Raw genomic sequence first — 15,398 nt, forward strand, 5'->3', positions numbered from 1 at the left:
CAACTATGTGCTATCGTTGTTTTTTCGTTTGGTGGCATGGCATAAGGGAATGTCTGAAATCACGGCTGCCCCGAGTTGAAGAAAAGCATCATGGGTCGTTTTCTTGGCAACAGTTTCCACGCGTTGCTAAGTCTTAAAAAGTTTCAGATTCGTCGATGGGTTCGGCAAAAAGCCGTTTTAACGATTTTCTCGAACATCGACGGGACTGGAACCACCAGGTCATAGCTTGCCTGGAAAGCGCCGCTTGTCAGATCTGCAGAGCCGTAAGAGATAATTATATTCTCGGCCCAGTTCTCGCACCCTCGACGAACCACATTAGCCGGTACAGAAACATTGAGGGTGATTCTATCCCATTGTGGTCGGACGAAGAAGACGACGTGGATATCAACAATAATATCTTGCAATCTTTTTCAAATGTCGAATTGGATATCGAAGCTGAGGTTGAAGCTGGCCAAATGCGCGACGTCATTGGTAAGTGCAACCAAGGCTTAATAACTACGAGCAATCATCTCTGTCTCTAATTTGAGATGACTAGTAGAGATGAAGCAGATGCTGTTGCATTATTCTAAACATGTTTCATTTGGCCTAATAACATGCGATTGTGACCCTTAAAGGTCCAAAACAGATCACAATCAAAACACAGATATCTCGAAGATCCATTTTCAGAAACTTCAAGTTTGCAGCAATTCCAAGACTTGGCAGACAACGATAGACCACAACCAGCCGTACTTGGAGACGAACTGTCTCCTTGATGAACCGCGAGTACCGATACCGTGGTTTCGCAGCAATAAGATCTGTAATCCGACATCAGGACAATACTGCATATTTCGGCGATCCTACAATCGAAAAAAATTCCGCAGTTCTAAATATGATAGAATTTTGAAATTGCAGGTGTATGTTTAAAACCAGAATTATATAAAACATGATGAAATAAAATCTTGTAACGCTGACATTACAATTCTGATCTGAGAAATCGTTCTCTTTAAATCTACTGTTTTTTTGTTCGAAAATAAAGTCTCTACTGATGCCGGTATCAATCACATCAGAATGTAGGAAAATGCCGCTGTATGGTAGAAATGACTTTTTCATCGATATGAACTTGTTTTTTCAGACCCCTTTCGTGCATATTCTGTTTACGTTCATGATAATGTTAACTATTTTCTATCCATTATTTAAACACGGAGTTCTGCATTTAATCAGCATTAACTCTGTGTGATTGCAAATTGCAATTCTTGCTGATTCGGTACATGCATGTACGGAATAAAATTTCTTTTTTGGCGGGTCCGTGATTTTTTAGCCGACACCAGTGAAAAATGACATATTACCGATGGGCAATTTTCGGAACTGTCAAGTCTCCGATATTTACCACGAAGCTAAACGCCACATCGATGGGAATCGAATAGAATAATACAAGATCATTATTCATTACGTGTATTTACACTACATATAAGCTTCCTAACAAATTACCCATGGTCTCTCAGTAAATCATCTTAAGTTTTCCTGCGGCGACAAGGCCCTTTGTGAAGCAGATGTCCGATATTGCCACCCGACGTCCGTTACCGCGGCCGAGTTTCATACCTACTTTTAGATTGCCATGGCACCATTCTAGGAGTGCTCCAACAGGTATCGCTGACGTCACAGCTGATTGTAGTGACAACATGGAGTCGAAGGTTGGAATTTTTCTATAAAATATCGTAATATATTGCATTATATTTCGAATTCAAACTTACTTACAGTATTCAACATAAGTTCTGTATATGCCACGAGATTTTGGAATATGTTTACGCATTCATATTTATAATATGTGTTCTACAATTAGTTCTGAATCGCTTGGATACTGTTTGCTGACTTGTAAACAAGCTTCTATGGTAGAGGTTAATTGCAATTACCTAGAGCCTTGTCAAAATTTTCTTTCAAATTACATCGTCCTTTTACATCTTGCTTTTTTACTGATATTCGTGTCTAAATTTGTTTTGCAGATCTTTTTCAAACTTGAGAGGATTATATTTTGCTAAAAGGATTACCGATTGTGCAGCAGTGCAATATATATTTTAAGATATTCTAAGGAATTTACTATTGTGACGACATTTTTTCACGTATTGAATGAAATCAGGATCTAAATTGTTTATAGTATTTATATCTGTGATTTGTGTTAGATTCGAAGACGTAATATAAGTAAACAATCAGGAATGGATCGTTATCAAATTCAAAAACAATTAGGTGATGGAACCTATGGAAGTGTCCTCCTAGCTACAACAGTTGGGACTGGTGAAAAAGTTGCCATTAAGCGGTAAGATATGTGCTCGTTGCAGAAGTGAAAATGTCGATCAATAATGTGGCATAATTCAATCATATCTAAACATCTATATTCCTTTCTTAATTTCTTCCAGTATGAAGAAGAAATATTACAAATGGGATGACTGTCTAAATTTACGAGAAGTAAAGGTTCGTTGAAGTATTTGTATTATTATATCGCATTTATAAGTAATGGCTAAGGGCTAGCCAACAGGCCAGTAAGAACACATTTGTTCTGGATGATTACTCTTAATGCAAAAAACGATTTACCGTGCATTGTCTACGTAAACCTCTTAAAAGGTTTATTGTGTCAATTGGGGTCATGAATAGGAAAATATTTTTATGTTTGGTTAGGTTTCATAGAAATGATATGAATATATCTATGTTGGATCATCTACGTACATTGAATGGATCATCTACATATATCGAATAATGTGTCATTATTAATTGCTGTTTCAATCAATGTAGCCCTGAAATATTCTCATGATATTGATGAGTTTCCCTCATTAGCGTAAAAAATCAGTCCAGTTTGTTTCATTATGGTGTATGTAAACGATATTGTATATATAATAGCGATGATGGAAATCAATTTTCTTTCATGCATGGCTAATTTTTATCAAGCTATTTTGCTCCTGCATCATTGTGCGTTTCTATGGGGCTATTGATTGAATACAACCATCGAGGTATCACTGAATAAAAGCAGCGTATTATGGCTGTAGATATTTTTCCAATGCATTATAGATTAAGGGATAATCTAGGCTTTGAAACAGCGCGTAGATATTTGATTGTCATTTCCTTTTACAGTCTCTTAGGAAACTGAAACATGCAAATATCGTTCAACTGAAAGAAGTTATACGAGAAAATGATCAACTTTATTTCGTTTTTGAATTCATGAAAGAGAATCTATATCAAATGACTAAGTCTAGGTAAGTTCAAAGACTCGTTCAATGGCCTCGAGTTTCTATATAGAGAGAGATCCCCTATTGGCATGGTAATGCTGAATATGAGTTCTAGTTGTAATATGATACCTTTGGATTTGCCTAAATCAATTACATTTCAATAGATACTGTGTTGCCATGTAGAAGAATCCATATCTAAGCTACGGGTAATTTGTGATATTATTCATGAATAGTTAGAGCCCTATGACATGTTCTGGCATGGATAAGGTAATTTGAAACATAATCTCAGGATGAATCTATACAGGTGCATTTGTAATTCCCATTCCAGCTATCTTTTGTTTGGTTTCCATAGCAATTTATGTTCTTGAGTTGTCTTGATACTGACTTGTTCTATAAATTATCGCAGTCATTAAATCATACTTTATATTTGTGAGACCTTTAATTATTATTGTTTTATTGATATTTCAACGTTTGAAGACTTCTCAACTTCCCTTCCTTAGACTATTGAAAAAAAAGTTTATTTCAAGATTATTTATTCAAGAATATCTATTTCTTTCAGGGATAAATTGTTCCCAGAATCAGTTGTACGAAATTTGACCTTTCAAATTCTCCAGGGTTTACATTATATGCATAAACACGGTGAGTTCAGAATTACATATCACGCTGTATCTTGTTTTGCCTACTGTACCATACGGTCGAATACATGACTTCATGCCGAATACATGGCTTCATGCTGGGGATGTTTAATTAGTGAAGATATACCCCACTGAGTCTTAATTAATGAATGGTTAATCCAATTAGAACTGAAGAGAAGAAAATTCTGTGATTGATTCAATGATGCAAGTTCAGAGTCACGTTGATTAATAGTACATTATATTATCTAGAAAATATCATAACATTTTTGTAGGATTTTTCCATAGAGATATGAAACCCGAGAATCTCTTATGCTCAGGGACAGAAGTGATAAAAATTGCTGATTTTGGCCTGGCTCGTGAAACACGTTCCAGGCCTCCGTACACAGATTATGTATCAACTCGCTGGTTAGTGTTTTGACAACCAGTTGGTTTGTAGCATTTTTCTGGGCTGCTTGCAATTGACATTACATTATTTGTTCGAACATTCAGTAAATCTATACTATAAGCATATATACATGATATGATAATTTTTACGAAAATAAACACGAAGTTGCTGACAGCACAGTTTAGTTGCTGATCAATATAGTTTTGTTACTGAATATTCAGTGATGTAATGCATTCTGTTATAACTAATAGCTATAGAGTCTTCATAACATGTTGTTTCGATTTAAAGGTGCAGGAACATCATTGAAATATCTTTATTTTTCTGATACATGACAATTTGCTGTAGCAATATTCTGATTTAAAGATATACACGTATAATACTCCCACATGGGAGTTTCCTTATGCCTTTACATCTTGGCTAATATGCTATATGTGGAGCTATGTCAATGCATGTATGTACCCATTTGATGTTTGTAATTTATGCTCGCTTTTAGGATATTTTCATCGCGACATGAAACCAGAAAATCTGTTATGTACAGGCCATGATCTGGTGAAAATAGCAGATTTTGGTTTAGCCCGTGAAGTCCGATCTCGGCCCCCTTATACAGATTATGTGTCGACAAGATGGTTAGTTATATCTAATTCCCTTACACTTCTACACTGTAAAAGGCATGGCGAGTAGAAATTATCATAGTTATGAGATTTACTTCCCTTGGTCGTCAATTATTTCTGTACTGGTATTAAGAATGTTTGAAAAACATGAAATTTTGTAATGCATGTATTGCTGTGCGTCACCTGATATAGCTCTGTATGATATATAGGCCTACGGTTTTTATGCTTTGCACTTTATTTATACTAACCACGTATATTGCCTCATTGTTGCCTACCTTTCTGTTTAGCAAATGATTGGTATTTATGAAGTTGAATTCTGAGAAATTCCTCTCGTATTCACTATTTTTCTATTCCTGATATTCAATCGCTGAATCGATTCTTCACTGGCTTTCGCAATCTACAAATGTACTTATATAAATCAAACTAAACGCATAAAAACAATCATTTATATGCATTGGAGATTTAATCTTCATTTCAATTCATTCTTTTCTTACTGAATAAATCAATTTGAAGAATAACTTAAATCTGCTTTTAAGATGATTCAGTTCATGATATAGTAACAGTTCGATAATTTTTCATAGGTATCGAGCACCGGAGGTTTTATTAAGATCAACAAATTATAACTCGCCGATAGATATTTGGGCCGTCGGTTGTATCATGGCAGAATTGTATACGTTGCGACCGTTATTCCCAGGCAATAGTGAAATTGATGAAATATTCAAAATATGTTCAGTCCTAGGAACTCCGACAAAGGTAAATCATTCGTGAAAAGATTATTTTCTATACCAGCAATTAGTTTACCTGGAACCAAGTGGAAATTAGGAATATCTTGATTATAATTCGTGTAGGCTGATTGGTCAGAAGGACAAACTCTAGCTGCTTCTATGAATTTCCGATGGCCACAGTGTGTAGCTACCAATCTGAAAACTATAATTCCCAATGCTAGTAATGAAGGATTGCATCTGTTGCGAGATATGTTACAATGGGATCCTAAAAAACGTCCAACTTGTGCTCAGGTATGGCAGTGAAATTTACATGGTTGCTTGGTCCAAGGTTTTATCAGAAATAGATTTATAATTCTGTTATGACTTTTCAGGCCCTCAGATATCCGTTCTTTCATGTTGGTCAAACTCTCGGTAGCGCAACTACAACGAAGCCACAGTCTTCAATACCGAAGTCTTTAAGTAAGCCACCACCAAACAGAGAACAAGATGTTATTCTAAATGCACCCACCAAAGTTGCAGTCAGCCGTCCAAGTAATCAATTCAATCAAACTGAAACAAAGAAAGAAGTTGTAGGTAAAGAGAATAAAAAGGTTTTACCTTCAATACCAGTTCAGCCATCACAGACAAAACCACAACCGAAAAAAGATGTAAGTTATATCTCATGAAAATTCAGTTAGTTTGTAAAATTGAGCTTTATACATGTATCTACAGTTAGTGGAATTTACGGATTGTTTTTTTTGTAATTTCAGGATATGTTTTCGCAACAAGCTCAGGCTAAGAAAAGTGGTGGCCGTAGAAAATGGGGTCAGCCAGAAAGTTGGGATGACTGGGATGATTTTGAATTCAGTCCTACGTATAAACGACGTCAGCCAGTCGCCGCTGCTGTCCCTAAAAAACGAGATTCTCTTTTTGATGACGATGATGATGATTTATTTGGGTGAGTGTAACAATTATCTCAACTGGTGAAACATCCCAATGACGTGTGAATTGAATGAAACGTGATTGTTCATGTTTTAAAGCTTGAAGGATCGAAGAGCAAGTAAAGTCCAACCGGTAAAACCACGCGTCGATTCAGGAAGGTCGTCGTCGTCTTCAGCTAAACAACATTATTTGAATCAGGCTCGATACCTTCCAGGTTTGTATTTTAGATACCGGTACTTGAAATAATAGCATTCTCTGAAGAACAGTCAATAAAGATTTTAAACAAAAATTTTGAAATTCATTATTTAGGAATAAATCCAGCTAAGGCAAGCAGTACAAAGAATAGTTCACCCAGTAATTGGGGATCTGGCATGAGCAAAAATACAAGTGGATTGTACGGACGAGGATCAAACACAGTTGGTAAGATTTTTGTTTTATTCTGTTGCAGCCTGTAGCGCTGTAGACTCCACTGGATAAAATCAGATTCATTCTCTTATTGTAAGATGTACAGTTAAGTTCTTTCTGTTTATTGTGGATGTTGAGTTTTTCTGTTGTGATGCTGAGTGTTTTAGTTTGTTTTTTACCACTGTAGATTAGAATTTTGTCTATCAAGAGCACATTTTTTGTTTCCACACTTCTAGGTGCAGCTTTTAATCCCGGTTACATTCCCTCATTCATAGGTGCTGGATCAACCACAAAGAGTAGTAAGTTTTTTTTTACTATTTCACTGTTTATTCTTGATTTTGCAGTGCAAAACTAAGATTTTACGTATTTGTGTAATGTTTTGTCTTTGATGTGTAGATTTCTAATAATATTCACACTACTGGCTCCATGTTAATGAACACATATTTCTATAACAATGAGAAATGTATCTTGTCATTATAGATTATAATCCAGGTGGTTGGAAGAGAGCTCAAGCAGCTCCTATATCTCTATCTAAGAATTCAGCAAATATAAGACAACCAGTCGGTCCATCATCACAAGTTGCCATCCATGGTCGCACTGATTGGGCTGCCAAGTAAGTATCCTACCCGATGATTTCAACTTTTTCTATCACTTCCATTACTTTAGTATTATTTGCCTAAATGCTTATATAGAATAGTATTGATCTCTCGCGCTGGGATTGTCATTCTTTTGTGTCTGTTCTACTAACTCCTCAACATGTTTATCGTATCTATATCTATGTTTCCCCTTAGTAGACGACTTAACCCTGCAATTATCCAAACAATAAGTGGACGTAATATATGGGCATCAAAGTAAGAGAAATTCTAGTGTTCCAACACAGTCATCATTACCACATCTTTTTGTGAACACGTTTTCTGATCAATTTTTCGGCTAGAAGAATTGATTGTTCTGTCTCACTCATAAATATTTCATTTTTCACTCTCTCTCGATGGACGTGAGTTGATCAATGCTGTTGCAGCGGTACTGTTGATGAAATCACCTGAAAGATTAATCATTTATGCTGCAATTGAACGTGTTTAATAACCGTGTAGAGTGGGGGATGTATTGATTGATATTGTTGAAATCCAGCAGTATGTCTGAATTCATTGTTATCCACTGTCTGTTTCTCTTTATGTGTAAAGCAAGAAAAGAAAAGCGACAAAAAGAAATGCAAAAGATAAATCAAAGAATAAAAAAAACATGGTGAAGAGCTCTGGACTTTTTAGACTTTTAGATATTGATAGACAAGTTGAAAAAGTCTAGAAAAAGTAGAGAGCTTAGGTTAAATCCTGAACCACAATGCCTTATGGCTACTCATATTCATACTCATACTCACTGCCCATATTCAGTTCACTGGACCAGTTGAGCTTTTGTTAAATATCACATGTGCTTTTGTCTGCCGGTATCAATCACCGCACTGCATTGGTTGGAACTATAATACTCTCCAGAAATCAAGTTTTAATTTCTCATCACAATGAACACAACAAATCTACAGTAATTGCCAATATAGATATCGTCATTATTATTCTAATCTACCGAAAATGAAATTTGGAATCAATTTTCATGGTTTTATAAGGAATAAAATGAGTTTGTCTTCTTTTTAATTTCCAGGTACCTGAAATCTTGAAGTTATGCTAATAATCCGAAGAAAATGAACTCTTGCCTTGCCTAGCTGGAAGAAGTGCTGTTGAAAGGTCTGCGTGTATCTAACTCTTTATGAAACCAAAAACTGCCTTTACATGATTACAATATAAAACTGAAATTTTGTCAATAAAGTCCTTGATTTCTGCATAAGTTGTTAGAACGGAGTGAAGCAAGTCCTTAAAGAATAAGAAACATGAATTTCTTTGTGATGAATTTAACCTAACCTTTCCTTGTTGTAATGCGTTGTTGGTATTTTTCCAAATACTATGAAAATCCTCAATATTAAGCATGCTTCTACTAGTTGTCTTAACACAAGCTTAGACATAAGGAATATTTTTATAATGGGAACAAATCGAATGGGTTGCCTGAAATATTGATTTTGTTATCCAAGGCAAGTGAAATCTGAACTATCGTTGACTGCTTTAGATTTCTATGGTAGTAGTTGGTCAATGTTGCTCAGTTTTTTCTACTAAATGTACTAGCTATCGCTCCAGCCAAGAAAATTTTACACGAAGTTCAGCAAGTCAGCAATATTGTTACAAAATGTTTCATGTTAAATATATGCAGAAAACTGCTGAGCCCTTCTGTTAGATTGTAGTATCTGTGATAAAAACTGGTCCACAATTGTAAATATTAGATTATTGTTGTATATGGCCCATTTTAAAATGTATGTTATATGTATGCCGTAATGTTGAAATCTACACCACTTGTGAAATTTAAGTGAAATTTTGGTTTAAGCTTTGGATTTTGACTGAAACCTCAATGAATCACCTCATTTTGTCATGAACTGCCTTATACTCATGAATGATAAGCTCTTATAATGTGAAGGTATTCGCTATAAAATCGTGAAAATGTTTTAGTAAAATGAAAAGTAAAGGAAAGTTAGAATCTATTGCAATGTACATTTATTCCTTCAAAATGTGAACAATATTTGTTATACCTGTAGAGAATTTTATGTACATAAAATATAACGCTACCTGTAAAGAGGTACAGTTCATTTGTCACCTATGGAGACAAATAAATAAAAGATCTTTTAACTTCACAAAAACTCTTGATGTAATGAATATGACAAGCTTTTCTGCACTCAAGAATTTCATTTGAAAGTTTCAAATCAAAGAGGATAATTGTGTCCATTTAGTTGCTAAAGATGGTTCAGTCATCGAAGTAACCAGGATCATCTTGGGCTTCTTCATCTGCCTCGTCAAAATCCTGCAATAAAATAGGTCAATGAGATACATGGTATGTATAATCATAACAGGACTTTTTACTTTTATTTGGGAGCAGCTTACCCGCATTTTAGGTTCCAAGTCCTCTCCATACTGAATGGCATTGTCTATTTGTAGCAGTAAATCTGAGAGTGATTCTTCATCTGTGCGATCTAATGGAATAAACTTCACTAAACTGTAATCTTCGATCTAAAATAAACAGGTTATACCTTAAACACTGTACAACATAGACTGATACTCATTTGTAAGTAGGTTTTAACCTCACCAAAGATGCCATTGCTTTGTTCAACTTTTCAAATTTTGAAGTTCTAAATTTTCTCTGAAATTCTTCATCCAATAGGTATGGAAGATCAGGATCCATATATCTTAAAATGTAACAAATGATGAAACCGATGTCATTCGTGAGACAGCAAACACTATAAACATAGCAATTCGACTTAATGAACACCCTTTCTTACCTCTCGATTTGTTTTTTGTCCTTTTTATTGAGTAAATCTAATTTTGTCATAACATTAACATGCGGAATTTCTAAATTAACCATTGTTGACAAAGCAGTTAGAATTCCTGATACAAACTTGGTGGAATCAATAAGAAATTGTGAGTCTAATAAGAATACACCACATACATAAAAATTCCATTTATGAAGCCGGTCCACTAAATGTCGGAAAACTGGAAGATGTGTATAAAGCTCTATCTGACCTGAAAATAACGTTCGAATTCAGAAGTGAAAAAATATCGAACAATGTATGAATGAATCCTATCTGAAATATGAACGTACCCGGGCAATCAAATACAATATAATCATCTTCAATATCGTCTAACTGTTCTTCTAACCAATCAAAATTCTGAGCAAAGTACCTGAACACAACATTGAATGAAATAAGGTCATGCAATATACAAGAAGTTAATTCAAATCAATGGCATATCGTGAAGTTTGCTTACTCCATACAGAACACTAAACCCCCATTTGGACCAAATCTTAACTGATCATCTTCCATAGCATCTTCTAGACTTATCAATTCACGAATATCTAAAAATTTGAAAGAATAAACAATTGATGCTTAATTAAGAGAATTGAATGTTTATATCATTGCACGGAGGTGATATCTGTTGGTTTAGTGTTATCTCTTACCAGCAAGAACAGGATAATCAAATGCCTCTGCAGCAGGATCAAGATTTACAACATGAATTGTTCTTTTTGTATCGACACCATGTTTTACCAGTGAACTACAGTATGTGGACTGTTGTAAGAAAATAAAATAGACACTTAATCAAAGACGAGATTAAGACAGCAGCACAGTTTTCTACCTACTAACAGACAGTAGTTTAAGTAACCTGTCTGTGGTGGTGATGATTGGATATTTTCACAACCCAGTTTACCACCACCAAGGTCCAACGATTTAGGTCACAGGGACTATAAGGATACTGGAGCTGGTGATAGATACTAGTTTTATTCATCCACTATCAATTGGATGTGACAGACAAGTCCCTCGGACCTTTAGGCCTAGACAGTCCCTGACCCTGACCCTGTCTGTCTGTCTGTCTGTGAGTGAGTGATGAGTGAGTGAGTGATCGGATCTTAGCTAGAGGAGTAGGGGGCCGTAGCATCACTTCTATATATGGTGTCATGTGTCAAGTCTTGAAAATTCTTGTATAATGACATTGTATTAAAACATTTACCTTTCCACTACCAGCAGGACCCATCACCAGCTGAGCGTATCGAGGCATTTTTTAGTAAAATAAATTCTGAAATAAATTTCGCTCAACGACCTTGAGCAGATCAAATCAACACACCGTATGGTGCTGCCACGATGAAAACGGCAGATCAAAGAACTAACTAAGAACTCATTTCCGCATTTCTGGTCACATGACTTTACACATACAAAATGGCGGCTTTCGAAAATTTGAGAAAAAGTATTTGGCATGCTTTTAACGCACTTGAGGACAGTACGGAGGGATGTGTGTTAAAATCGCAGTTGAAGGTACCACTCTGTAAATTATCTTAACGCAATATTCGAGGAAATCAATGACTGACATTGAGCCATTACGGACTGGTAACGTGAAATGTTACCCCCCGGTCAAGTCAGTCAATTAAATTCAATTATTTTATTGATCCGCTATTACATATACTTCATGTTATAATGGATACGATTTTACTTATTAGATTACCTTTTCAGGTTCTTACACACAATATTGGCAACATTCTTAAAGTTGCGCATTTGAAACCAGAAACAAAATTGGAGGAATTTAGTAAAGTCTCAAAAATTTCATTTGAAGATTATGTAGACTTCCTGAATGTGACAGTTTTCAACCAAGTTGATAACACTAACAGTGATTTAAAGCAAGCACAATCAAAAGTCAATGATATTTGTTGGATGGTTTGTGCTGCAAAATTTACGAAAAAACTCATCTCTGATGAAAATGCATTCAAATTGTGGCAAATATTCAATTATTTTGTGGAACTTGATGATGAAGGAGTCGCCAAAATTCCGCTTGCAATGGATTTTGAAGAAGTTGAGCTACTATTGAAAAAACTGAATACAGTTTTTGGACGACCATGGGAAAGTGAAGCTTTAGATCGAATGAAAACAAAATCTGAGCTTAACAAGAATGAATTTGATTTGCCTCTTTGTGGCTTCCAAACATTGCTAACAATTATGGAGTTTGCGTATTTAGCTGATCTAGATGATGCGGATATCACCGAAATGTTTGATGAACTTCATGAGGAGATAGTCGGAGGAGTTGTTATGAAGGTGAAAGTTAAAACTGCTCGAAAACGATCCATTCTTAACAGTTACTTACGACAACTTCGTCGTCATTCATTTTCTCATTGTCTTCCAGGGACAACTTTCAAAGAAAGGAGAAAAACGAACTACGTGGAAAACCCGTTGGTTCATTCTTAAACCAGATTCAATGAAATATTATGTGAGTAGAGATTTGAGCACATACAAAGGAGAAATAGCTATTCCAGAATGTCAAAGTATTGAGGTATGTTTCTTTCACTAGGCCTATTTGAAATATTAGGATGAGTATAATAGAAATAACTTTTAAAAGATTTTTGTATTGTTTTTTCAGTCCATCAGTGAGAAAGTTGGTGATAAGAAATTGAATCGATTTTGTATTACGTGTGGCAACCGAAAATATGAACTAATGGCCACGGATCTGAAAACAAGAAATGCATGGATAACTGGTAAATTCACTCAAACAGACTGAGACTATACATCAGCAGGGAGGCCACTAATATGGAAATCAGGGAATAGTCGGGGAGGTTTCCTTTCTTAAAAAAAGTCAGAAAATAGTCGGGGCATTTTGTTTAAAAAAATAACATGCATGTCATGGAATAGTCAGCGAAAAAAGAAAGTCAAATAAATGTGGCCACCCTGATCAGACGTGCCTTCTATGTCTTCTTTACAAATAATGCTGATTGATATTTTCAGCTCTCAAAGAAGTGCGAAAGTACTTTGTTCGAGACAAAACATTGCAGCAATGCTTGTTTGAAAAACGTAGACTCGAAAGATTAGAAAAACGGCTAAGGTTGAGGGATGAAGAACAAGCCAAGTTGAATATGGAGAAACAATTACATGAACAAAGAAGAGATCTTGAAGCAGAAAAAGAGGTGAACAACTTCAATCCATCCTCTCTGATTTAGGAGATGTTGCTTATAAAACTTCAACAGTTATTTCCTTAATTTTATTTTAGGCTCGAGTCAAAGCCGAGGATGAACTTAAAGAAGAAGCTGCACAGCGTGAATTAGAATCAGAGAAACGCAAAGAATTAGAAGAAATCAAGAATGAACTGGAGCTATTGTTGGAAGAAGAACGACAGGCTAAGCGAGATGAAGAAATCGTGCGTAATCTTCAGGCCAGGTTAGTGAAAATATTATCAGTCACTTGATTTGTTAGTCATTCAGGATTTGTTTGAGTAATAAGTGTATACACATATGTTCTGATATCTTTCAGGATATTGAAAGAGGAAGTAGAAGCCAGAGAAGCTCTCGAAAAACTGAAAGCTGAACAAGACGAGCAAATTTTATCAGAAAAGTCAAAAAGGGAAGAATTGGAGCAATTAAAAGAAGAACAGGAACTCGCTTTACAATTAGAACGTGATAGATTACAGAAACTGGAATCCGAAAGAAAGGAAGCTGAAGAAAAATTAAAGGTAATGATTCAGAACGTGACAAATGATCTATTAATTCAAGACACGAACGTCGCGAGTATGGTTTAGACCACGATATGAATGAAATATACTTCATTCTTGCAGGAAGCTGCTGAGAAGTTACTCGAAGCAAACAAAGCAAAACAGTCTATGCAAGCCAAGTTTAAGAGAGTGAACAATGATAATTTCAAGCTACCTATCTTCTCTCATCGTGGTTATACAGCTTTAGTAGATGCTGATCACAAAATCAAACAATACAAGCAACGTAAGCTGTCAACTGATGAACTTCCATGTGATAATCAAACGGAAAAAGCCGAACCAGCTGAGAAATCCATTCCTGAACAAATGACTTCCAATGCCGATGATAATGTCAATAATAATAGTAATTAAGTGGAAAACTGAATGTAAGTTATTTAAAAGTAATGTTAGTAGATATCTATATGCATATATTCTTTTCTAGAAAAAAATATTTTTTAGCGTAGCAACAATGAGCGCTTTGTAAATCCCATTTTATGCCAAAATGTTTTGTCTTTTTGGGATTTTATCTGAATGGTAGAAAAGGAAATCAAACTTTGCCCACATAATTAAGAAGGTCATCCAGGAGCCTATATTGACAAGACAGCCGATGAAAAGGTTATTTACCATGAAATATGCGAATCGGACTTATGTTATTAGCATAGCCCAATTCTTGCTCTTATCTGATAGAATTTCTAAGGTCACCTTTTAAATCTTGTTTGCTGTACTATATTCTTGCTTTAAACATTACAGTATCTGCATACTTTCATATACTGGTACATGTAGAGATAATAGAATTCAAATTTATGTCTGTTTGATAATGTTGTTTTGTACATGAATATTTTTAAATCAGCCATTTATCTTAGAGTGGCTAAATGACGCTTTTCATTATAGGTTTATGTGATTATCATACTGATTATTATGATTGTGATATTGAATGACAGTCCATATGTACCGGGTAGATTAAAACAAATAATGGTGCTGCACCAGGAAGAGATTTGATTCATTTCTACTGGAACCAAAATTTTCGAACAGGATCCAAAATGAGTCATGGTACATCAAGGATATTTTTGCTGAAAAATGTAAAATATGTATTTGTTTTCCTAGAAAAGATAATTAGGATCTTATCCAATGTAGAAAGTTTGATGTAAATATATGAATTATTGATATACAAGATATTTTGCATAATTTGATTTATAGATTTATAAGCACAAATTGTAAGTTGTAAGTAATTTTTATAGACTGATTTGTATATTTATGCAATGTTATAGCCAATTAATATTTTAATAAAGTTTTATACTGCTAAGGGGTTTTCATCATTCTGGAGTTTTGCTCAAAAATAGAATATCGTTACCGGTACCTAGAAAAATGTATGGAAATATCATTCAAAATTTAGGACGGATTCATAGTATCATAGTTTATGAGAATTGGGCGCCACAGTTA

General features: G+C 35.0%; 3 protein-coding genes across 12 annotated transcripts; 2 read left to right on the forward strand and 1 right to left on the reverse strand.

Annotated features, from left to right (window-relative positions):
• The first annotated feature begins 1,646 nt into the window (after positions 1–1,646).
• LOC141900333 (serine/threonine-protein kinase ICK-like) lies at positions 1,647–9,464 on the forward strand. 5 transcript variants are annotated; one of them, XM_074787173.1, is made up of 15 exons: positions 1,647–1,670; positions 1,980–2,290; positions 2,391–2,445; positions 3,100–3,221; positions 3,754–3,833; positions 4,102–4,234; positions 5,407–5,578; positions 5,674–5,841; positions 5,922–6,197; positions 6,300–6,487; positions 6,570–6,685; positions 6,781–6,891; positions 7,113–7,175; positions 7,357–7,489; positions 8,527–9,464. In XM_074787173.1, exons 2-15 carry the CDS (start codon positions 2,190–2,192, stop codon positions 8,540–8,542), a joined length of 1,734 nt encoding a protein of 577 aa, XP_074643274.1. In that variant the 5' UTR covers positions 1,647–1,670; positions 1,980–2,189; the 3' UTR covers positions 8,543–9,464. The 5 variants fall into 5 exon arrangements, with proteins under 5 accessions (XP_074643274.1, XP_074643273.1, XP_074643276.1 ...); XM_074787172.1 differs by lacking the exon at positions 4,102–4,234 and adding an exon at positions 4,708–4,840; XM_074787175.1 differs by lacking the exon at positions 4,102–4,234 and adding an exon at positions 4,708–4,840 and having other exon boundaries at positions 7,152–7,175.
• A 116-nt stretch (positions 9,465–9,580) lies between these two features.
• LOC141900335 (GPN-loop GTPase 3-like) lies at positions 9,581–11,674 on the reverse strand. The gene is made up of 8 exons (XM_074787180.1): positions 11,466–11,674; positions 10,918–11,026; positions 10,728–10,815; positions 10,564–10,643; positions 10,244–10,484; positions 10,051–10,150; positions 9,849–9,974; positions 9,581–9,768 (listed from the first exon to the last, which is right to left on the reverse strand). Exons 1-8 carry the CDS (start codon positions 11,511–11,513, stop codon positions 9,712–9,714), a joined length of 849 nt encoding a protein of 282 aa, XP_074643281.1. The 5' UTR covers positions 11,514–11,674; the 3' UTR covers positions 9,581–9,711.
• On the forward strand, positions 11,659–15,226 carry LOC141900332 (differentially expressed in FDCP 6 homolog). Of its 6 annotated transcripts, XR_012618685.1 has the most exons (10): positions 11,659–11,767; positions 11,963–12,538; positions 12,627–12,773; positions 12,861–12,975; positions 13,223–13,401; positions 13,485–13,651; positions 13,745–13,943; positions 14,046–14,344; positions 14,497–14,573; positions 14,850–15,226. XR_012618685.1 is itself a non-coding variant. In XM_074787168.1 (9 exons), exons 1-8 carry the CDS (start codon positions 11,672–11,674, stop codon positions 14,328–14,330), a joined length of 1,764 nt encoding a protein of 587 aa, XP_074643269.1. In that variant the 5' UTR covers positions 11,659–11,671; the 3' UTR covers positions 14,331–14,344; positions 14,497–15,226. The 6 variants fall into 6 exon arrangements, 4 of the variants coding, with proteins under 4 accessions (XP_074643269.1, XP_074643271.1, XP_074643268.1 ...); XR_012618684.1 differs by having other exon boundaries at positions 14,046–14,573; XM_074787168.1 differs by having other exon boundaries at positions 14,497–15,226.
• The last annotated feature ends 172 nt before the right edge of the window (positions 15,227–15,398 follow it).

Source organism: Tubulanus polymorphus, chromosome 2 (assembly GCF_964204645.1).
Source record: "Tubulanus polymorphus chromosome 2, tnTubPoly1.2, whole genome shotgun sequence".
Classification (NCBI taxonomy): domain Eukaryota; kingdom Metazoa; phylum Nemertea; class Palaeonemertea; order Tubulaniformes; family Tubulanidae; genus Tubulanus; species Tubulanus polymorphus.